General features: G+C 33.7%; 1 protein-coding gene across 16 annotated transcripts in view; it reads right to left on the bottom strand.

Annotated features, from left to right (window-relative positions):
* dlg1 (MAGUK family member discs large 1) overlaps positions 1 to 26,427 on the bottom strand; it is an 889,881-nt gene that overhangs the window by 24,079 nt on the left and 839,375 nt on the right. For all 16 annotated transcript variants that reach the window (XM_074177005.1, XM_074177004.1, XM_074177008.1 and 13 more), the window contains 3 exons: positions 13,889 to 14,102; positions 4,740 to 4,894; positions 495 to 744 (listed from right to left, as the gene is read on the bottom strand). In XM_074177005.1, the coding sequence (XP_074033106.1) occupies positions 495 to 744; positions 4,740 to 4,894; positions 13,889 to 14,102 (619 nt within the window). The remainder of the gene's footprint in view (positions 1 to 494; positions 745 to 4,739; positions 4,895 to 13,888; positions 14,103 to 26,427) is intronic.

Here is a 26,427-nt window from a genome sequence, read left to right as displayed (position 1 = left end):
TTTTTCTATTAGCCAGCTGTCACCCCCATGAAAAGCTAAGGATTTTACAGTCTGATCATACAATAATGCATTATGAATGATTGCATATTCAGTGAATAACAGTTAACCCTACATTCAGTATGCCACAACACTTTTCACAAAATTAATAGTAGACTGCTGTCTACATTATATTACACAACAAGTCAATATAATCATTCACAACCAGTATATCAGGATTACTTTTTTGTTTTTTTTCTTCATAGAAGTAAGCAAATTTCATGTATATATGTCAAGTTTGAGAACACAATAAGATATTAAATGCTTGATTGATAATTTTCAAATTCCTATTCTGATTTGATTATACGACTTTTTCACATTAATGAAGAACATTGAGAATGCAGACAGAAACTCTTTTAAAGGTGTATTAAAAGAATTGGGTCGATATGGAATTACCAATACTAAATATTTTTCAACTTGTTTATAAACAAAATTTTGGGAATATGGTAAAAACATACCTTTTCGAGAATATTTGGCATGTGTCCCTGAAATTTAACAGATCTATCTCTAGCCCTCTGCTTCCTCTCCCATCGTCTTTTTGAAGGAACGATTCCCATACCCTGTTCGTCCCCTGTATTAAGTACTCGCCTTGCTTGCCACCATTCATCATCACTAGCATTTGTAACATGGAGAATATCCCCATAGTGGAAGGCTAAACCTCGGCTAGGTAAGCCATCATCTTTCATCGGATCGTAGTCAAAGAGAGCCCTGAAAATATCAAAATAAAATAATGAATGAGTTATCAATTGGGGATGGCAAAAAAAATATAGACATGAAAGTTTCTTTATTTTTGGTCAGAATCCTGATTTACTTTTATGTGTTATTTCGGAAAATGCAAATATTTCAAACCCAAAATCCAACTACAGTGGTCGATAGCATTTGAATTGTATGTGAAGTCAACTTAATGAACTGAAATTTCTCTTCTTACTTTTTTTGGGGTACATAACCTTCCACTATCTGAAAAATAAAAAGCTGAATATCTAAATAGGTAGGTAGTGAATGGGTATTGGTTGAAACAAAAAGAACTAGTTTTCAGTTTTGGACTCCAATATCAAAATGTTAGAAAATGGTATATTCCGAGGGTGGTACTATAATTTCATCAATCTGCACAACAACACAATAAATTCTATAAACATTTGCAATAGATGTGGTAATTCAGATACTGAAATAATCCAGTATTATGTAAAATTTCTCCATTATATCTTTCAGAAAGTGGTACATGAAACAGTTGTGTTTGTATTAATTTAGAAAATATCTGGATACCTCTCTGTAAGGCATTGCTCCCTTTTTTTAAGTAGATCATTTGTAGTGGAGAAATAGTTATCAAAAATATATTTATTTGGTCAAAAAATCAAGTTGAAAGAAATGGAGAAAAGCCAGTTAGATAGATAGATAGATTATCTTTATTAGTTCTTTGGTACAAAGACCCTTGCGGGTGTAGAACATGTCAATGTATAAAGGAGTATGATAAAAATTACAAAATAAAATAAAAAATAAACATAAAAATAAAAAATATAAAATGAAAAAACAAATATATATATATATATATATATATATATATATATATATATATATATATCCATACTACAAGACATTTCAGACAAACATATAGTACAATAATAACATTGTAAAAGTATACAAACAGTCAGACAAAGAATATAAACAGGCAGACAATTCAAAGTCTATCAGCGAAATATTCTTCTACCGAATAATAAGCCTTTGATAAAAGCATGATTTTTAGTTCCTTTTTCATTTTTCTAACAGGCAAGTTTTTGAGAAGACTGTTTTTATTGCGGGTATTATGAGAGTGATTCCTATCAAAAATTTCAAATAATGACATGTTTTCTTTAACAAAAATAACACATTCATACACATACATACTTGTAAGAGTAAGAATTCTCTTTTCAGTAAATATTTCCCTGCAACTCTCTGTTCTAGGTAGATTGAAAATTTTTCTCAAACATTGTTTTTGTAGAATGAATATTCGCTGAGTGTCCACAGACATTCCCCAAAGGATGATACCATATCTAATGCGACTTTCAACGTATCCATAGTATGCCAGTAGTGCTGCATTTTGAGAAATATTTTGTGATATGACTTTCAAAGCAAAACAGTATCTTGATAAAGTTGTTGCAATATTATTTATATGACCCTTCCAGTTCAATTTTGAGTCAATTTTTAAGCCCAGAAAAGACAATTGAGAAGATTCCAATGTTGTTAATCCATTACTGAGATTACAAACACTACTAGTACCATTTTGTGTAAATGTTATGGCATGCGTTTTATTGGTATTTAATTTCAGATTACTGTTACTGAAGATACTGAAGATATCTACAAAAATGTAATTGATCTTTATAAAACCAATTATTAATTCAGGTTTCAGGAAGTATTGTAGATAACATCTAATGCTATTACAAGATTTGATCAATATTAGCTATTCATATTATTCTAAATGTTTTTAGAGCATGTGTTCACCAGCATATATGATGTTCACTAAATATATCGAGAGCATACATTGGAGAGTAACTTTTTGTAACTTTTTGAGGTTAACAAAATGGAAAAATTAAAATGATGCCTGGAGTATTGCTTACATTCAAGATTATGAGGGCTTTACAATAACAATAATTTTTATAAGTATATTTCCATTATCTCTGTCAATTGTTTCATCTCCAATTTCATCTCCCATTCAATTGTGCCCATAAATTGTTAATTTTGCCACATTTAATGAGAACATATTTCCGGAACAAAGATACCTACTGACTGTCGATACGCTTTTCGCTAACCAAATCCTTCGAATTTTTGGTATTTGTGCATTTTGCAAAATATATATATTATGTAGCATTTCCATCAAAAGTTCATACCAGTAGGATAATAAGCTGCATTGAATAATTTGTTCGGTGTCAAATTGGATACCAATTTGTCTAGGGATAATCACGTTACTTATATACTGTTATTACTCAGAAATTTGAAAGTCTATTTCGAACCAGAAAGTTGTTGACCTCTCAGCAAAGTTTAATGCTTATATATGAACTCCGCCAGTGTATCCTGCTGAATCCATCTAATTACAATATTCGGTGTCTATTGCATGCATCTTTTCACTGCCTGGGACTGAGAAGTCGTCTGCATAGCCCAGTGCTCAGTGTCCATTATGGTCCAGAAGATGAAGTAATTACAAGGTTCCATAACAATAGTGGGGACAACCCCTTATGTGTCACTACTGTCTCTCGCATGATGGTTATGTATACCAATCTTCCACCTGCAGCCTGTGTCCTCGCTACCTCTTCTTCTCGACGTCTGGATGATTGATTATATGGACGCAGTATCGAGTTCACCCTTGATATACTGAGGCGGTTTTTCCAAATGAATATAATCAACAGCAGTGATGGATATAAGCCAATGCAAATCTCTACACAGGAAACGTTCCCAGAGCAATTTAATTATTTTTCTGCAGTGTCTGGCCTTTGTTTAGGCGTGTAATTTTTCCACTAAAAATATAGTTGAGTTAAATATCAAGCAAATACTGAACATTTATCGAAGATGTCAATATTAAATGAATCAGTGGAATATAGTAATGAATAGAAGTATCTAGTATGGAACCTAAAGTTATGCCATACTGAAAACACTCTCTAATGGATGAGGTTGCACCTTTTACTAATTTGATGGTAAATCAACTAAAATAAAACCCATTACTATTTTTTCAATACGTAACGCTCCCCGACAAAGTAATTGCACAAGTACCGCTCTTAGAGCGCCTTAAATATATTCATGTACTGCCTGTAAAAACCCAAAAAAAACTTACCTTGATTTCTGTTACACCTATTTGTAAACTACTTCTATAAAACCATAGGGGTGAAACTATGCCAACAATATATGATGATCAAAGTAATAATATACTTTAGAGTAGAGATGGCCAGAGACAATGATGAAGAAAATAAATACATGGAGTCTTCTTGACAAACAATGGCTTAGCTTATCACATACCTAACTTTTGATTTCCTCGTGTCTAGCGGTTTGAAGTCGAAGACCAAGGGATTCATCATGGCTTGCTAGTATGGAATTCATTAACGAATTTCTGTAGTGCATACGTTTTCAAGTGGAAAAATCAACCAGCACTTGATCAGCTCATTGAAGTTTCATTTTTCGATAATGTCTTCTCGAACACTCTGGATTGAGAGAAAGCACATTGATGGAAAAAGATTCCGTAATTTTGCTGAAGGTATGTAGATCTGAAGCAGACCCGAGGGATGTGAAAGATAGGCAATGTGATAGGCAACTATAACGAACGCGACTGGAGTGACTGGAGGCAAGCAAGCAAGTATATAGTTACTTGAAAGTTCCAACATATAGGAAGCGATGAAATGACCAAGTTAGGAAACCTTGGATAGAGTGGCGATCATTAATTAAATAAGTGAAATGTTGATTTATTGTTGAAGTGAAATAAATCTGTTTCATGAATTATTTGAAAGACATTTTTTATGGAGGAGTATCGACTCTTAAACTTCGGCAAATTTTATTTGCTTTGACTTTGTTCATTTTTCGAATTGTGGAAGGTCATTCACCAAAAAACAGTAAGAAGAAATGTTGTACTTAGTTCTATCAGGTGTGATCTATGTTCAAGTCATCTATGAAACCATAAAAAAAATTAAAAATAGTATTACCTTAGTAAGATAAGTTTCAAAAAGCACTTGGAGTACTTTACTTACCTCACATAGAGGGATCTTTTTTGGGACGTTCTCAGTAAGGTTCCACCCGTAACTGGATTTGCCATCTGCTGTTTGAGGTCATGGATTTTGGCTTCGAATCGATTATATTCTTCAGGTCTATACTGAACTACTATATTAACAGTTTGATTGGTACCCTGAAAATAGAAGAGAATGAATCATATATTTTAGAATGAGAATAACAAAACTGTGGTCCAACTTATATCATAATTGGGGAATACCCCTTTGAAGGAATGAAAAATTCTATCAAATGGCGAGGGGAGTCCACTTCCATTGAATAACACTAGTTTAGAGTACATCAAAAATACCGGCTTTAATATTTTCCATGGGGGAATTTTTGACAAATGTAAGAGAAACAGTCCCCATATCTAATGATTTAACAAATTGCTTCATGATGCCCAGTTTTACATGACGGAAGGATAATTTTGTCACGACCTACCAATTAGAATTCTGAACTATGCTGTGCTTTCCAGGCGTCATATTTTCTCTCAAGGGCCACTTTACTCTTAATCAGTGTTCTTATTTAGCTCTATTGTTCCAAAGATATATAAAAGATGGAAACTCAATGTTTTCCGAGGAGAATATTCACCATTCTTAAATCAACACAAATTTGCCACTTATGGTCATTGTATTTTATTTTATCCAAAACTAGCAACTATTTTAACTTTGTCCTGTGAGCAATAGGAACCCCAGCTTATTCATTTCCGTTGTGTACCAGAATACATTTTAGGCTACGTTTTGAGCTGTCAATGGATAAATACTAGTCGTTTGGTTCCTATTGTGCTAACCCCATCTTCATCAATAATTTTTTAACATCTATACAAAATACAATACAGTAACTTCGTAATTCATTTTCTCTATCATGATAACAGTTATTTTAGTACCTGAAGAGAGCAAATTTTTTTCTTTCAGTCTTGATGCCAACAATTTTGAAGATTGTTTAGGGAAGTTTAACTCTCTTTCAAGATCATTCAACTCATTTTGGGAAGAAAACTTTGGCTCATTTGACATACCTACGTTCAAAATCGGCATCAGTCTGCGATGAACTTGGTCGTTCATTGTCTTGTTTTACGGGTTCCCATATATTTTTAGGTCAGGTAAACTCTGCACTGGAAGCTGAACACAACTAGTACTTGGGTACTCCATTTAGCTCGATTTTTAGTGTTTATACCATTTATGATTCTCAAATAGTACGCGTATAGTTTTCTATACGCGTATTGTTCTGAAATTTTGTATTTTAATTTTATTATGTTGATGAATAAAGACGATTATATTATTATTATAAATTTCGAGAATCGTTTCATTTTTGTTTCTAGGGTACTACTGGAAATAGAAGTAAAAGCCCTTTAAAATTATGTGCTACTTGATGAACAATGGCAGTTAAGGCATTACCAGCCATTACCTTGAAACTTTCTCTTTCAGAAACCAAATTGATCTTCCCTTCAGATTTTTTATACTATTTCCTAGAAGGAAGATATCGAGAAAAAGAAGTTTTCAAAGTGACACCATGTATATTCTTTTCAATAAAGCGGCTTTCTAATGCAATTTCAAGTTCATCAAAAGTTGACAGTACATTGTTGGTACTTCAAATTTATCAGACATTCTACACTGTTCCCAACAAAGTTCCAATAATTATTCCAAAAAAAGTTGACTGATCAACTTTTTATTGAGATCTGAATGTTAGAAGTTTGTTCCCAAACTAAATTTGGTATTGAAGCACGTAGCTCCCGATTGAGAAAATATTGTGATCTCACTGTACCAGCGAAAAAAATTCAGTTTTCTTAGAATAAATGACAATATGAATAGTTTTGATTTATATATCGTAATATAAAACAGGCGCATTCAAGAGTTGGATAGTGATACTGAGCTAGTTATTTTTTCTCCAAAATATTTCTATTCATGAATCAAATTCCTGAGGTTGACATTTGAGTAAGTAAATAAATTCAATTTTGCAGTTGAACGACTGGTTTCCTTGATAAGTAGAATATGAAACCTCTGACACGAAATAAAACTATCGAAAACACTTTTACCACACCAGAAAAAAAATACTCTCTCCACGCACATTCCGCTAACCAAGTTAGCACCAGTCTGAGTCAACTCCTGATGATGCTAACTTGGTTGGCGAAACGCTCGTCGAAAGACAGTATTTTTGTTCTGGTGTGGGAAAAGTGTTTTCAATAGATTGATTTCCTGTAAAATCGTTATTACCCTAATGTTTTTGCTCTTCATTTGAAAATGATATTGGTTGTTAATAAGTCACAGTCTAGAAATATTTGACTTGAAGATATGAAAAATCAGAATATTTAGAAATTTTAGGTTCGCAAGTTTGTTTTTTTGAAAAAGGAGCTGAACGACCTATAAAACGACGTATTATCACTCAAACCCCACTGCCTTTTAAGATTTTAGAAGTTGTGTCTACACCTGCTAGAGGGTTGATGATCCTTAAAAATAAGTTCTATGGATTTTTGCATATTTTCAAATTTTCTATAGATTTAGAAAGTGATAAGTTTTCAAATTGACATCCTTTATGGTGCATACCTTTTCACCGATGGGAAAAACACCGACGATTCGGATGTGACGTTAGCTTGTCGCGCTTTTTAAGAAAACAAATAATAGCCATTATGAAATACTGAAAGCAGTCATTTGTTACTTCGGCTTGTAGAAATCTGCTTATTATATTGTTCCCCTTATTCTGGAACCATTTCATACAAAATGAAAAAAGTTCTACCGCTCTTGATAATGATTAGCTACTTTTTTGCACTTCCTTAAGTTATTTCCAAATCGCCAGACTTTTGAAATGCTCACTTTACAGCATGTCAATAACTTATTATATTCTAATCTTAGGCGCTCGAGTATTTTTGGCCATCGATTTTTTACTATTATGATCGGCTGCCGTACACGCGTACCCAAAGATATGGTAACGGTACTCAGTAGGGTGCAAGATTTGCCCCATATTTTAATTTGTCGCGCTTGACTAAATCCCCAAAGTCCCCTATTGGGCTCCCCTATTGCTATAACGTGTATGCTGTTTCTCACAATTCATAATATAAAGCTAGAAACATTGTCGAGTTGGTTCTCAAAACAGAGCGGATCATCGTCATTGTCTTCTTTACAATCAATCATAACTCAAAAAGTTCATAGGATCCATATTTTCCTTAAAATTAATTTTTGTAGCTTCAACTGACATTTAAGATATTAAGGCAAAATTGACCACGACAATGGCCTCAAGTTGAGGAACATATCCATGAACCAAACTATATGACTAGTGAGATTCTGTGAAGATGTACTTTGTCCTTTATTCGAACTAAATACATGTATACCTGTGAAATTTCTAGGGATTTCCATACTTTCTTCTTAGACCGGAAGCAACACCTTTCGGCGAGTTAAATGTTTTGGCACTGCAATTTTTTTTATTGCGTGTCAGATTCAATATCACAATTTTCTAAGAAATGTTCGAAGTAAAAAATGTTGGAGCTTCAACATCAATGTTCACAACTATATTCAGTTGCAATACCAATTACACAGCGTAGATACATCTAATAGCAGGGGAGCCAACGATGCAAAATGGGGATTTACTCGAGCGTCATTGAGACATATTAGGTTGCAAAGTTTAGACTATAAGAAGAAAAAAATGTTATACAATATATACCTTTTCATCGGTGGGGGAAGCGGCTATAGATTTTTAAATATGTAAAAAAATACTGTTGTATGGACATACTCGAGTGCGTCAGATATTGATAGCATCAATGTCCTACGTATTTTTAATAATGTTGGTATGTTAATCTGATCGTTTGCATGATGTGGGTGGTTGTACGTAAGGGTTAAAAGTGAAAAGAACAAAATTTAATCGAGCGCGTCAGATTTTCTATGGGGGTGTTAAGTGCAACAAAAAAAAGCTCTCATTCAATAAATCTGACGATTTCGATCTGACGCAAACTTGCGGCCATTATAATGTGCAAAAAAAATCGCCATTTTAAAATACTCAAGCGCGTCAGATTAAGATATATATGGTTCATCTTTATGTTTTAGACGTATTGTCTCATAATCTGACGATTATCTAGAGGGATTCGCTTAATTTGACAAAAACAATATAAAAAAAATTCAATTCATTGATTTTAATTGATTGAAAAGCTCAGGAAATAGAATGCAAATGAATAAGTGTATATTTTTTACGTAGAATATTTGTATTTATAGGAAAATAATTTTTTTTAAATGCTCAAAAAAATAAAATTTTTTATAATCATTTGATTAATTAATGAAGAAAAGAGAAATGAAACTTTCTATGTTTTACTACTTTTATTTGTAACTAACGTTAATGCAGTTTCGTCCTATAAGGACATTTTCAAACTTATATGTTGTATAAGTATAAGTTATATATTTTATAAGTTTGAAAATGTCCTTATAGGACGAAACTGCAGTAACGTTAGTTACAAATAAAAGTGGTAGAAAACATAGAAAGTTTAATTTCTCTTTTCTTCATTATGATTTCCTACCACGTAGTAACGGCAACATCCATCAATTAATTGGTTAATTAATCATTATCTTCATCACGAACAAGTCTCTGTGATCAGCTGTGATGGCGTCATGGCAACAGAATTCAGAGTGGGGACGGAGTGAGAGAGTGATAGATAGAGAAAAAGTGAATAGAGAATAGAGGAATAGAAACTCGGAGAGGGAAATATAGGTATCACACAGCTGCACGCATTAAACTTTATCGACGAATTTTTGTTATTTCGGCTTGCAGAAATCGTCAGATTATATATTTTTCGTTATCCTTGAATTATTTAGTTAGTTTCGCTCGAGAATGTCGAAATAACGTTATTTTTTTACGAATTTGCTGTCCTCCCCTTTCTTTAGGTCACTCTCAAATTGTCAGATTACTGGAATAAACACTTTTTAGCAGGTAATTAACTAACCCTTCCTTAATCTGATGCGCTCGAGAATTTCTGATAATCATTTTTTTTTACTAATCTGATCCTTTACCCTTCACAGGCGGCCTTATATATATAGGGCTCATATTTGGTGGAGGAACTTAACCGGGTACAAGGTATGCCCCTGTATATTAATCTGCCGCGCTTTAGTAAATCCCGAAATCCCCGCTTGGGATCCCCTATTATGAATGAGTTTCACAACAATTTAATATTAACAATTTTCCCTTCAAATTTTATGAGTCTATAAGTTATATCTAAACATTGCCTCAAACCATTTAAAAATCATGGTAATTAGACAATTTCAAAGATGGGAATAGTGTGATGGTTCCTAAAATATCACCTTTCTTTTCTAGTTTTTCGCGTGACTTAACACATGATACAATTATTAATTTGATATTGTTTTCTGCTGAAACGTGAATGCCAAGATCATCTTTCTCGAGCTTCTTGCAACGCGCCTCCACAGCTTTGATAACTTTGTAATTGGTTGGGAATGTTTCTCCTGAATGGAAACTCAATTTCGGAACAATTTATTTGGACTATCAGAAACTTTCCGAGACAAAGATTAGAGTAATATCGCATTTTTTTATAAGGAGATGCACAAGCACTGCAGGTAAATAGTTCGGAGAATGCTGCTTGTGTAGGTTATATTAATTTCGTAAAACGATGTAGTGAAGTTTATTTCACGAGGATGATGGTGTTCAAATAAAATAATTTTTGAAAATTTTAGTTCGAGATATATTGAGTTGAACTCGAGCGACGGACAGAAAAAATTTGCGGTGTACTTCTGACATATACTGTTCTCGGTGGATTCGAGCGGACTGTTACTTCATACGAAAGTAGGGACAAATCTCCAACTTTGAACTATCCAGGTTGTTTGCTCCATGTGCGTCCAATTAGACGAAATGGTTCATTTTTGTATAAAACCTAGCAGCCTCAGGGTATGCTATATGTGAGCAATTTCCAAAGATTTGATTGGGCTTTATAAAGCAATAAAAGTTGTTGAAATGTGTTCAACTTTCTAGTTCGAAATATCATTCCAACTTTCTGAGAAGCTAACTTTGCTATTGCGGTATAGTAATTATGTCATGACATATTGTGTCCAACTTGACACCCAACAAATTAACGTCGCAGCTAATGGCACCCAATGCCATGACATCATGATGTCCGTCTTTTATTATTAGAGAAAACAGATGGCTGGCTTTTCGTTGAAATCTGTCATCCCAAGCTGAATTTTTTTTCCAGATTATTTGTAAAATATAAAAGCTGTTGCTGTTGCTGGAGATGACTATTGGCAGCTGATGTTCGGGCATCAAAAAAAAATATATTCGAAGAAAAGAGAATAAAAACTTTCTATATGTATTTTACCACTTTAATTTGTAACTAACGCTACTGCAGTTTCGTCCTATAAGGACATTTTCAAACTTATACATTATATATAAAAAGTTTAATGTATAAATTTCACTAGTTCGGACTTCCATTGTCTACTATATAAAATGATTTGAAATCCCTGAAACAAGTAAAAAAAGAATAATTAAAAAAGAATAGTTGAAAATAACAATTATATTAAGCAACAATAAACCTGAAATGAAATGATAGTGAAATAACCTACAAGTAAAAATATAATAATTGAATAAATAAAAATTAAAGAAATGAAAAAAGAAAATAATAAAAAATAAAAAGTGTAGAGATTCCAAGTCACGTTAGTTCACGACGTTTCGATTGTTGGTATCTACAATTGTCTTCGGGTGATGACTGGACTGATTCCTCCGAGAGATGACTAATTTTATAGGTCGTTGAAATACTTTCACTTTCTCTACTTTCCATTTTCCGCTTTACTGATTCCGTGAGAGATGACCGTTTTGGCGGGAGTTGGTCATTTTTCGTTTGATGATGGGTTCCCATATGTTTCGTATATCTACGCTGGCCTGGCTGAATACGTTGTTGGACAACATTTATGCGGCTTCCTTAAACTTTCTCCTGAACCAATGTTCCTCTCTGTGCAAGATCTCAGCTTGGGACCACTCGATGTTGTGTTGATGGGTCCAAACATGGTCTGCTATTCCTGATTTGCTGGTTTCTCCTCGCTGTGTGTGCTTCTTGTGCTTGGCAATGCGAACATTCAATGGCCTCTTAGTTTCACCAATATAGGATTTTCCGCATTCACAGGGTATCCGGTAAATGCAATTCTTGCAATCGCAGTCCGCGTTTGGGGGCCTGGTTTTCATGAGGCTGTTACGGATAGTGTTACCGGATCTGAAACAGGTTCTAATGTTGTACTTGGAACCAATTCTTCTTATCCTCTCCGATAATCCTCTGATGTAGGGAAGTGCAAGCACTGGTTGTGACGGCTTCTCTTCCTTGCGAGGCTCCTGCTGTCTTTTAGCCAAAGTCTTTTCTACCATCGCTTTAGAGTATCCATTCCGCTGAAGATCATTTTTGATGATGTCTAGTTCCTTCTCGAGACCTTCCTTTGTATTACAGAGCCCAAAAGCACGGTCTAATAGAGTCTTGATGATTCCTCTTTTTGTCGATTGATGGTGGTTGGATTCGTGACATTCGTAACGTTACTTACAAATAAAAATAGTAAAAAAAATAGAAAGTTTCAATTCCCTTTTCTTCATTATGATTTCTTTCCACGTAGTAACGGCTACATCCATCAATTCATAGAAAATATTCGATTTTTGGTTTCTTCTAATAGGTACTTGATAGAGAACACCAGCGTTGATAGTAAAGTTATCCAAAAAGAAACCAATAAAAAAGGGAGAGTTCAAAATGTGATTGTTTATCTGGAAATTAACGAGGTATTGCCTTTTAATATGCGATTCCTAGCAAAGGTCGATAGTCAACGCTCACGTAGTTGTTGATTCAATGAGTACCACTCACGGTTACCAATCGACAACCATCTGATGACAAAGCTGTCGAGCAACAATAAAGATCATCTGACAACCCATAACATAGAAATTTGATTAATGACCATTAATTTCTAAGGCCACATACGACCAAAGGCTTCAGTTCGTATACACCAGTTATCATCCAAATGATAACTATACCCCTGATATTGCTTTGACTTTTTGACAAGTAATATTTCGAAATAACCTTTTTCTTGTGCAGCCATAACTATTTCCATAAGTAAGTAAAATTTTCCACTCTGTTTTTAATATTCGTCTGTTCAGTTTCATCATTATATTTGTTTCTGTTTCTTATTGACACGTGCCGTCAAAAGTAAAAAATTGAAAATGGAAATAAGTTTAAAAAATTTGGGAAATTGACATTTTTTGTAATAATCTGTTTTTGCCATCCAAAATTCATATTTGGGTTTCGCAGGCGAAACTAGAAGCACTAAAATATTGAATAACACAACTGGAAAAATGGGCGATTTCTCCAAAAATGTGTAAGTTTCATCATACCATTATAATACAGTAGGTAACGTAGTCATCAAGCCCATGATGTAAATTTGAGACAAGACAATCCAATTTCGTTACATTCTCACAAAAGATGACTTTTCAAGTTTTGTTTGTCATTCAATAGATCTAGAACATATTATAAACTACCACCTGGCTTCAAAAACTATATCTTATACGTACTTCAAAAAAAAAATCAAAACCGCAATACTCAATAACTGTCTTCCTGCTTTTTGATTATTTTCCCGTGAAAATGATCAGAATTAGGTACTTGAAATTTCTTGTTCATTTCTTTTTATTCATAGGTTACATACAGAAAATATCATGTAACTGCTACGCGTGCAAATATATATTATATCAAAATATATATATATATATATATATATATATATATATATATATATATATATATATATATATATATATATATATATCAAAAATAGAAATATTTTCCAGTTTAAATGTCAGTCTTATCATTGGCGTTAGCTTTGGGCATGACATTACCAATGTCAGACAGACATTTCGAAAGTTTGACATAACTAACATCAATGCATATTTTGTTGACTTCTTCTTGAAATTGTCTGGGAGACCATTCAAGGGAAATACAACTTTTGTCTTTTGCTCTGAAGGCTTCACTCAGTAGTTTTAAAGTACATATATATTCGTACCATTTTTGCTTGTATTGGAAATATGTAGGCCGGCATCGATAAAATTGATTTTATTATAATTACGATTATATTTACGAAAAACAATTATTACATTAAGAAAGCCTTTTCAGCAAAAAGGGGCTGGTTCTCACCTTAAGTGCTAGAGCCGCTTCCTCGTGGGTGGCATTCCTAAGATTCACTCCATTTACGCTGATTATTTGATCACCTCTTCGAAGTTCGCCACACTGATCCGCAGGTCCTCCGGCCAAGATGAACGAAATGAAAATCCCTTCTCCATCTTCTCCTCCAACTATATTGAATCCCAATCCGGAGCCACCTTTGTGAAGTACGATGGAGCGAACATCCCTGAAAAAAGGAAATGATAAGTGTCGAGGATCGCATAAAGCTAAAAGTCGGTGACTTATATGGTTTATCAGCGATCAAAGTGTCAAAAATTCATCGTGACTCCGCGGGAATTCTCCGAGGAAAACTCTACCGGCGAAATCACTCTCGCTTTTTTTGTCATCATATTGTTTTGGTACCGAAAAAAATTGGAAATGCCTTTTTTGAATTTAAATTTCCAATATGAATTAAATCACTAGAAATAACTAGAAAATGGTAATAGCCAACTGGATGAATATTATTAGATTGATGGGTGTAGTCGTTACAACCTACGTGGTAGAAAATCATCACGAAAAATAAGAATAAACACTTTCTATGTTAATTGTTTATTGTATTCGTGTAAAAATGTCCTTGAAAGACGAAACTGCAGTAACGTTAGTCACATATAAAAGTGGTATAAAATTATAGAGAGTTTTAATTCACATTTCTCAGGATGAATATTAATAAACTAAAAACTTGAAAATATTCAAAATAACCTAGAGAACTCTAAACAATGAATTACGAAAAACGTCAGAAACCTATGACAAAACAAGACTGAATGATGGCAGTAGTGAAATTGATTAACATAATATACCTATAGTGACGGATACAGAGATATTTCTAGAGGATTAACTTTTTGAAAGTTTTTCTTATAAGCGAAACTTTATAGCAATGAATTACTTTGTTTAGCATTTCTGTGTATGACATCTGTTTCAATTATATCACGAATATTGCACAAACTGAATATATATTTAAAATACGTTTATATATGTAAAAGAAACTTCTCAGTGTCTACACTTATATAAATATAAATGATTTTCTTCCAAAAGTACTCAATCAAATTCAAAATAAAACAAGCAGCCGAATTCAGAAATGTCTTAGTTTTGACATAAGGTGCCACTTGATTATTGAACACCCTTGTAAGAATATAACCCACATAAAAGACTTTCATCATCAAAAACAAGTTACGTTTATTCGACAGCACCATACAATTTCGAGGTCAGATTAGTCAACATCTTGTGATAGGTATCATAAATGAAAAAATGTTTTCAAGTTCTGAATTCCCCAACACCTCTAAAGAATTACTATTTGACATTAGAAAAAACTACATCATTCAAAATGTTCGTTTGAAAATACGAACTTTTTCAATGAATTGCCAATATTTCGAAACCAGAAATTTGGCAATTCTTTGGTGCTATTTATCGATATCAAAAGTAAACACCAAAGTTCACAACAATCTACTTCATAATTGGGATTACTTTTCTGAAATATTGTTTATAGCTCCTTGATGATAATTTATTAAAATGCGCTTGAAGTAATCTCGATAAGACAGTCAAATAAAGTATTTAAAAAAGTACAAATTCATGTTTTCAAAATCATGAAATAATGTCAAGAATGTTTGGAATAGCAGACCCACTGACCTGATGTCATTCAAAAATAAGCTATTGTATTTTTTAGACAATGCATCAGAAACGACAGTTTTGTTGCAATATGTACTTGTAATTGCTAGAACAGCAAGATGTGGTAGGTTTGATGATTTCATCAATTTAACGTATATCTTCTGCCATGAACCTAATATAGTCATGGTTCAGATTGGTATTCTTTTTAATTTTTTAACAAATTTTGACTGAAAATGGTATTTATAAATATTACAGGTTTGGTATTCCATTATCTGAAAAACTGCTATCAAATTTGAAATCTATGAGAATAAAATAACATGCTATAATCTTTCAATACATGAAAATTTCGTGTCACGGAGTTTGTGGTCATACTCCCCGAAACGGCTCAAGAATAGGTTGTACAGTATATTTCATACAACTATAATAGATGATTTGTGTATCCCTACACATACAATTTTTTGATCTGGTATCAAGTTTGATAAACTATTGAAATAATTCATATGGCATACAACGTTTGTTGGGTCAGCTAGTGAAAATATAAATGCTAAAAATACTAGGAACGAAATATTCGAGTGAGGTTCTTGGAAATAAAAACAAAATCAAAAAATGACAGGAAATAAACAATGAGTATGAAATTCAAGAGATGTAAAAATTCTGATTTGTGGAAAGAACGAATAATCATTGTGAGCTGAAAAGAAAATAAATGGGTTGTATATTCCGATCTAACTCAAAGAACTGCATTCTTCTTTATTCATTAATAAAAAATTCAAAGTACATTTACCATATCATTCAGTTAATTTACTGTAAACCCTTGAATTACCAGAACAAAAATGCTGCCTCCCGATGCGCGTTTGGCTAACCAAGTTAGCATCATCAGGATATGACAACTGACTTTTAGACAGCATTTTTGTTCTAGTGAATCAAAAGTGTTGGATTCATTTCTAGCCAGAGGTTTCAATTTCTACATATCCAATTAATTTCTTTACTCTCATAAACATACAACCACAAACAATAATTTATCAAATATTCTTTTTGTATTATAATTTGACAAAAAAAAAACATAAAATATACATATGTTTCTTCACACTTGGTATAAACCTATGCCGAAACAAGTGATAGATTACATTGTTTCTTTTTTATTCAATATCTGTAGCATTTGTAAGAATATTTCAATTCAATAACGAGTGTTTGTTCATATTAAAATAGTTATTTCGAAAGGGTTCCTTTTCAATTTGTATTTGAAAAAAACACCTGATCTACATATCTTTACAAAGAGTTTTCATTATAGTTATTTTTTTTTTCGTAAAAGCAATATAATGTTTCCTTTGAATGAGCGTCAAACCTAAATTGTTCATTACAGTTATAACTGTAATAATTTGATAATAATTTCGTAATCTGAAGCGATTACCAACTAAAAGCATGTTATATGCCCATGGCTGACCTCTACCATTCATCTCCAAGGTGACCATCTCAAGAGCATAGCTGAATCAACATCCGGCACCTACGCAGTTCCAGAAAGATCCCAGGCGCCGTTTACTGTTCTTTGTTCACCCAGACGCTTACTTCATGATATTTTTTCATATAAAAAACGTCCCGCGTGGCGTAATAGTTTAGTTGTATTCTAGTTGTCATACTGTTACTACTCAACTCTGGGGATACAGATCTGTTTCCCCTGTTCAATAAATATTAATTTTTAAAAAGTTATTTTTCTCAAGTGAGTTATAACAAAATTGGCGCAGTCGGTAGGATCCTTCAACACTATACGAAACAAGGAACAGCCTAACCGATAGTGGTGGATCCTAATCCTTCAAGGAAGAACCAACAACCCCAAGCCACAGGACCATAGCAGGACGGTCTCTTCAACGGTAGAAGAACAAGCGCACGCTAACTTCGCCGGAGCAACGCTAGTGAAGCCGGATTTCATCCTCCATGGACATCCTTTGGTAAGCAACAAACAAAGAATCATCTCGATTTTTAATATAATTGAATATTTCTATTCTTGTGTGTACTGTTCTATTTTCAAAAATGCCCAACACAAATGCTTCACCCAGTGCACCCCCACTTGAACCCTATAAATTGAGTGAAATTTTTTCAATTGTCCCAGAATATGACGGTGATCAAATTTTTCTTAATACGTTCATAAGTGCGTGTAATACCGCTTACCGCATGGCAATTCAAGACCAAAGAATTTTACTTATTTTACATATCAAAAACAAACTCAGAGGTAAAGCAGCAGAATTAATAAGTTCTCGCAACCCAGAAACTTGGGAAGAAATCAAAATATTGCTAAACCAATATTTTGGTGATTCTCGAGATTTAGCCTCTTTAATTCAAGACCTGCAGAGAATTTTCCAAATGCCAAATGAGTCTCCTCTTGTTTTTATTAACAGACTTCAAACTCATAATGCAAAAATGCATGCGGCTATACAAAAACAACCGCTCACCGCAGAAGAAAAACAAGCCCAACAAAATCTTATCGAAACCATGACGCTAAACTCGCTATTAGCAGGTTTAGAGCCAACAATCGGACAAATAGTAAGAGCAGGAAATCCACCCTCAATGCTCGAAGCTGTCCAGAGAATTAAGAGAGAATTACAACTCTCTTACTTCCAACAACAGAAACTCAATAAAAATATGAATCTTAACCAACACAAAAAACCACAAAACCCTATACAACAAAAATTTTGTAATCTCTGTAAACGACAGGGACACCTCCAAACCGAGTGTAGAGTCAGACAGATTCCCCAACAAAATTTTCAAAAACCCATGTTCCAACAAAATCCATCGAGCCAACAAAATTTTCAAAAAACAAATTTTCAAACGCAAGGTGTTAGACCTAATCAACCCGCATCAAATCAAAATCTAAATAGGCCATCGTTAATTAAACAAAACCCAAACCAACAAAGACCATCGGCTATACAACCCAATCCTTATTTTAATCGAACAAACACTCAAAGAGCACATTATCTCAATCAAGGCATAGATAGTTATCAAGAAAATTTTAATGAACTTTCTGAAAACCCCTACGAATACGAAGACTATGCAGCCAGTTTTCCAACATATCAAAATTTTCATGAAAACCCGAACGTTGACTCTGTTGATTACCCGCAAAATCAATTCAATCAGGATTTTCAATTTGGCTCAACAGCAGCAGACCCTCCTCCTATCGACCCAACGTCAGAAATTCAGACCCAAATACAAACATTGAATTTGGATCCCAACCTGAATTTTCCAGAGCAGAAATTCGTATAGAAAAATCATTTATGCTCAATTCGAAAAATTTATATTATATCATGGATGCCACAAAAACATTCAAAATTCTAATAGATAGTGGAGCCGGAATTTCAGTATTTAAACCCAAAACTGTCGAAAAATATAGAAATCGCTCACCAGAAAATGTTATGATTCAAGGTATTACTAACGAAAGAATTCAAATAACCGAATCAGTACTGGTGCCCTTTTCAGACACTGACCCCCACAAAATCTACATATACAATCTTGACATAGACTTTGACGGACTTCTCGGAGCTGATTTTTTGGAACACTATCATTGTGTTGTTGATTTTCAAAACAAACAATTAATAACTGATTTCAAAACCATACCCCTTTTCAAAGTGATAGACTCGAATAATGTACCAGATTCTTCCCAAAATTGTCAAAATTCAGAAAAGAAACACCAAGTTACGTTGGACCCGGAAACATCAACCGCAGAACTTGACGATATTTTTGAATACGACCCTGACAATTATGCTTTTGAAAGTAAATTTGACTACTACCAATATTTAAAAGACGAAATTCCAAATACTATAGAAATCGAACCTCGGACAGAAGGAATTTTTAAATTAAAATGTCATCTCTCAAATACTGATGCTATACTGGTAGCTCAGAATAAAGAAAATGTTCGTTTGCCAAACGCCTTAGTAAAAGTAAATGAAAAAGGAGAATTTTTCACTTCAATTATAAATTCAAACGCTATACCTAAAGTAGTAGAATTTTATAATCTGGATATTGAACCAATTCAAAATTTTTCCTTGAACCCCATAAACGAAACAAAAATCGAAAAAAATTATGTAGATAGGGAATTTGAAATAAAAAAACAATTACGATTAGATCATTTGAACGAAGAAGAATTCGAAATAATTACGCAAACTTGCTTGGAATTTTCAGACATCTTTTATTTGGAAGGTGATCGACTCACATTCACAAATGAAATAAAACATTCAATCGACACGAAAGATGCAAAACCGGTCTTTACCAAATCATATCGCTACCCTCAAATTCATAAAGAGGAAGTGAAACGACAAATAAACAAAATGCTAGAAGATGGAATCATACGTCCTTCTATTTCCCCCTGGTCATCTCCAGTTTGGGTTGTACCAAAGAAAATAGATGCATCAGGAAAACAAAAATGGCGTGTAGTTGTCGACTATAGGAAGTTAAATGAGCTTACTGTAGATGACAAATACCCTCTTCCAATGATATCGGACCTTCTGGACCAACTTGGCAAATGTCAATACTTCACCACCTTGGACCTTGCTTCTGGTTTCCACCAGATCGAAATCGATGACAAGGACATTCCCAAAACAGCATTTTCGGTAGAAAATGGCCATTACGAATTTCTTAGGATGAGTTTTGGCCTCAAGAATGCTCCATCAACATTTCAAAGGGTGATGGATAACATTCTTCTCGGAATCCAGAATGAGCGATGTCTTGTCTATATGGACGACATCATCATTTATTCCCCTACCATTCATGAGCACATTTCCAGACTAAAAGAAGTATTTAAAAGACTCCGCCAAGCCAATCTCAAAATCCAACCAGATAAATGTGAATTTCTTAGAAAGGAAGTAGCATATCTTGGACACGTAATAACCAAAGACGGAGTAAAACCAAATCCCGACAAAGTCGATTGTATAATAAATTTCCCAGAACCTCAAAACCAGAAAAGTATAAAATCATTCCTCGGATTAGCCGGATATTATAGAAAATTTATCCCAAATTTTGCTAAAATATCAAAACCCCTCACGAAACTACTTCAAAAAGACACACCTTTCATTTTTAATGATGAATGTAGAAAATCATTCGAAGAATTAAAACAAGCACTTGTTTCAACCCCAATTCTAATATACCCAAATTTCGAAGACACATTTCTTTTGACTACAGATGCAAGCGCATACGCTATCGGAGCCGTATTATCCCAAGGCCCTATTGGCAAGGACCTACCTATTGCATACGCATCGCGAACTCTCTGTTCCGCAGAATCAAAGTATTCCACGATTGAACGAGAGCTATTGGCAATAGTATGGGCAGTTAAGCATTTTAGGCCCTACCTTTTCGGTAGAAAATTTAAACTAATTACGGACCATAGACCCCTAACTTGGCTATTTTCCATAAAAGATCCAGGAAGTAGACTCGCAAGATGGCGTTTAAAGCTTGAAGAATACGACTATGAAATTATATATAAACCCGGAAGAATAAATAAAAACGCTGACGCACTTTCAAGAATCAAAGTTGATTCCACAAAAGCCTGTCTCGTTTTTAATACAAAACTAATACCTTCAGGTACCTTCATTTTGCCAACAAATGAAGAACTAGATCTTGAAATAATCCAAGATCCGGTACAAGAACCAGAGGAATCCGAAGAAAACCCTGAAAACCCTGAAAACCCTGAAAATATTGAAAACCCTGAAAACTTCGAAAACCGTGAAGGCGATCAATCAGAATATACACCAGAACAGATAACCGAAGAGTTCACAACATTCGTAAATTTATACAAAACAACATCTCTGATTGATTATTCAAAAGTCGAGTATTCCAATTGCCAATTTCTCGATAAAGAAAATAAAAACATTCTAATATTCCCTAGACAAAAGGAATTGAAAGACTTTCACTATAAAATCTTTGAGGATATTCTTGAAGAAGATTACGAATTCAGAAATCTCAAAATAAATATTGTATCAAGCAAAACAATAAAAAACAGAAAATATTATATAGTTCCTCTCACTTATGATCCAGAATCGGTGATTGAACACTTGTTTCTCACCCTGTATAGAAGTCAAAATGATTTAGATCCCTCTAAAGTATATTGCATTGAAACTAATCCTGAACTTCCCATTTTAGAAATTCTATGTTTCATTTTTGCTCAAAAGGATATAAAATTCAAAATATGCAATAACATCATTACCACTCCGGATAAAGATCAAATCCCAATTATAATTGATCAAAATCATAACGGAAAAAGTAATTTACATCGAGGTATCAATGAAACAATTCGTAGAATACGTGAAAAATATAATTGGCAAGGACTCAACAAAGATGTTGAAAATTTCATAAAAGCTTGTGATGTTTGTCAAAAAACAAAAATCTGTCGAAAAAATTTAAACAACCCATTAGTAATAACCGAAACGCCTAAAACAGCTTTCGAAAGAATAAACATCGACGTAGTTGAAATCCCAACGAAAAATTACGCATTGAGTATACGTGACGAACTGACAAAATTCACACAAGTGTATCCAATCCCAGACAAAACAGCAAAAAATATTTCAGATACCCTACTTTTATTTTTCCAGCACTATGGAACCCCATTACGAATCCATTGTGATTACGGTCGAGAATTCGATAATGCCCTTCTAAGAGACCTTTGTACCCTTTTTGATATAAAGCTAACATATTCTAGTGTCAATCATCCCCAATCCAACGGATCTGTGGAAAGATTCCATGCAACATTATTAGAAATGATTAGAGCCCATCTGGCTGAACACCCAGATGATCACCCTTTTAATGTATTACCATTCGCGGTAATATGTTATAATAACTCTGAGAACAAATCTCATGGATTTACACCCCATGAATTAGTTTTCGGACACACGGCAAGCAGGCCTCCAGAAAAACTATATAATCAAGAACAACTCATTACAAAATACGTGAGAGACCTAAATAATAGACTCTCTCATTATTACAAAGTCGCACGAGAAAAAATCGAAAGGAAAAAGGAGAAAGCTAAAATCCGTTTCGACAGAAATATTTCTGGAGAAAAACCCAATTACAAAGTAGGCGATAAAGTTTACGTTAAGGAATCGCAAATAAAAGACAAATTGCAAAATAAATTCAACGGCCCATTCATAATTGAACAACTCTTTCAAAACTCAGCAATACTTCTAAATGTGCAAACAAATCAAAGAACAAAAGTGAACTTTGATAGGATGAAACCGTATACTGAAAATTAAATTTATTTTCAGGTCACTCCTACTGCTCGGAACAGTAGCGTTCCCTGTAACCAGTCCATACAAAATCGAAACAATCAACAATACCGTAGGCGTATATTATCATGAAAAAGGTAATATTATTCTTACGAACGACAAATGGACGCTACTCGTCAGTAAAAACATTTCCCAAATCAAAGAAGCCTTTGATAACAACGTTAAGATTCTAGATTCATTAATCGGCATGACCTCGATTTACGGTCAAAGCATGAGCACATTTCGCTCTGAAGTCAAAACGCACACCGGGCTTATCTTACAACTAGCTCAAGCGTTGAGAGATAAGTTTCGTGAAATTGCAATGGATGCAAAACACCCTAGACGAAATAAACGTGGTCTCATAAATGGCATTGGATCTATTTTTAAATCAATTACTGGAAATCTTGACGCTTCAGATGGCGAATTTTATACAAACTCAATAAACAGGCTAAATAACGATGAACATCAATTAGAGAATTTATTAAAAAATCAAATATCCGTTACTACTTCTGTAATTCAAAATTTCAATACAACAATAAGAAAACTGCAAATTGATGAAAAAACATTTAATGAAGACATTCGAGTCATAGAAAAGTCAATAACAGAACTGAACGACAGAATAGCACAAGTGGAAGCAAAATTGAAATTTATAGAAATTTGTGAAAAACTTATGGAAAGCTTTTTATTTATTCAAGAAAACGTTGATGACGCCTTGGATTCAATCACATTTGCAAGATTGAATATTATTCACTCGTCAATCATAACACCTGATCACTTAATAAATGCACTACTAGAAATTTCTCAAAATTTAAGAAGAAATAATCTTCCTCTCCAACCAAAATTGGACAAAATAGCTCAATATCTCGAAATAATCGAACTAGAAGCTTTTCAAACTGAGCACAACCTAATATTTGTACTCAAAATTCCATTGACTGAACCTCCAATTTATACCCTATATCATGTGTACCCCATTCCAATATTTGATGATAGAACAGGGCTACATCATATTTTGCAAATTTCACAACAATATATCGCGAAAGACGATGACTCTTTAATGTTCATACCAATCACGGATATGAGTGCGTGTAAGACATTGACATTCCAAACTAAACTGTGTTACAATATGTTCGCATATCCGATTGATCAAAACTCAATTTGTGAAGCCCAAATTTTCAAGTACACGAAAAACGTTCCAACCAACTGTCAGAGCTCCTTATTTTTCAGTCAGAATTATAAGGTGCACAAAATTGAAACGAACCTATGGCTAGTGATACTCTCGGAACCTTTACAAGTGACTATAAATTGTCCCGAAAAGAAAGTGAAAACGGAATTAATAAATAAAAACTCTCTCATAACCCTTGAAACGGAATGCAGTGCCTTTATTGGAATAACAAAAATTCAAGCTGATTCCAGATTTTCGAAATACTCAAATATCTCGTATGGATCACATCCAGTCTTAATACCATACGAATGTTGCAATAACCTACCGGACAAATCAAGTATTCCAAAACTGAAGCCATTGAAATTGAACGATTTGAATGTCGATGATTTGGAAATTGCCAAACACAAACTTGATTCATATTCTAAAACCTTGGATGATTTAATACATCAACCATATGTAACCAAACATATTTCTTGGTTTACATACTTCACCATTACGCTAATTATTGTGCTAATAATTCTGTACACCTTTTGTAAATGCAGAAGAAGACGTCGCAGCAGCCTAGCAATTGCAGATGTCAACAACCCACCACCGCCTCCAAGACCCTTCAGGCCTTTTAAGCGTTTTACAAGCATGTTCCCAAGAAGAAGACCTAGCCTTCAAGATGAGATTCCCGAGGACGAGGAAATCACATTAGACGATTACTAATATATTTTTTATACTTTACAGCCCAAAAGTTGCTTCATAAGGAACCAACTTTTTTTGGTAAAGGGGAGTTGTTATATGCCCATGGCTGACCTCTACCATTCATCTCCAAGGTGACCATCTCAAGAGCATAGCTGAATCAACATCCGGCACCTACGCAGTTCCAGAAAGATCCCAGGCGCCGTTTACTGTTCTTTGTTCACCCAGACGCTTACTTCATGATATTTTTTCATATAAAAAACGTCCTGCGTGGCGTAATAGTTTAGTTGTATTCTAGTTGTCATACTGTTACTACTCAACTCTGGGGATACAGATCTGTTTCCCCTGTTCAATAAATATTAATTTTTAAAAAGTTATTTTTCTCAAGTGAGTTATAACAAGCATATAAGGTGAATTTAATACACAGCAGTAACACTTTCATTTTTTGGCTAAAGGAACAGTTCCCCTCAAATGTGATCTGAAGCATAAATTACTAATATTCATGTCTATCAAATTTCCGCCCTTCACTTCATCGAGTGGAACATATAAAATCAATTATAATTTACAAACTACCTTGAATATGTCAGCAGGGCTTATTTACCTATATAAAAATGATTATTTTTTAAGGAGTCCAGTGTAAACAATAGAACAAAGATGACGTTGGTAGTTTTTTAGTATTCACAATCGAAAAGTCATGAAGTAACTTGGTTTGAAATCTTTTTAGTAATTTGTCACTTCTCATTAAAATGAACACAAGAACCGAAGTATCACTTTCAATTTGGTACGTATATATCACAATTCTGCAATTGCACAATTATTGCTAATTGCAATATATCACAATTGCAATTAGCAATACTTTTGTTAACCCTTTTGTATAATTTTTTTATTAATCGACTTATGAATTTGTTCTATATTTAATAAAATTGAATGCTTCATAAATATGACGAAAGTGAAAACGTTTTTTTCATACATAATTTTTATACTAAATTTTTGAATTACTTTCAGATTGGTCACGTAATTGTTCATCAGATACAATATTCAATATTTATTTCACCTAAGTACTACGTATGAAGTAACACTTCCTTACTTCTTGAAAATTGTAACTGAAAAGTTCCTCCATTTCGTATCCAATTAAATGAAACGAAACCACATATTTTTTCAAGCGAATTTATACAAAAATTCGAGCCTATGCATGGGGATACGATAAGAGATAGAGAGTAGGTTGAATTTTGGACAAGAAAGATTGGAAATCTGTTGCCATTGCCATTTTCATTATATTATTAGAATATAATCATATGAATTTTATATAGGATGCCATCAGACTTGGGGTAATATTCTCAACTTTGAACTTTGAAATACGGACCTGTATTTTGGTAGCAATTTTTTGCTCATATAATATTGTGGAACATTTTTTTATATTTTGGTACCACCACAGCTGGTTCAGGACCTATATGGAGTTTGACTGCCCGTGGAAATGATGATCCGCTCATTTCGTTGAGGTCTCAAGTTAATGCTTCTTGCAGAGTTCGGCCTGGAAGACTGAATGAGTACTGACTAAGCTGGTAACTGCCCGCTGTCGTTCTATGTTCGATTTTCGTATAAGGATTATTGTTAATTCTATAATCTTCGCGGGGTCAGACTTTAACTGTGTCGAACATGTATATCGGCGTCATGAGGTCCAAGACCATAATGTTGTGGCTCCATGTTCCAAAATTTAGGTTTTGCTCAATCGGATGTAACTCGGAAAGTTTTCCAGTAGAAATTAACCCGCATTTGTTTCCCCTTGATCATTAGTTCCTTATTGTACTCTACAATGATATCTAGTC

This window comes from Leptinotarsa decemlineata, unplaced genomic scaffold (genome assembly GCF_025532065.1).
Source record: "Leptinotarsa decemlineata unplaced genomic scaffold, Ldec_3_MD MMD2_tig00002159_RagTag_RagTag, whole genome shotgun sequence".
NCBI classification, from domain to species: domain Eukaryota; kingdom Metazoa; phylum Arthropoda; class Insecta; order Coleoptera; family Chrysomelidae; genus Leptinotarsa; species Leptinotarsa decemlineata.
This window is presented reverse-complemented; position numbering and strand designations above follow the sequence as displayed.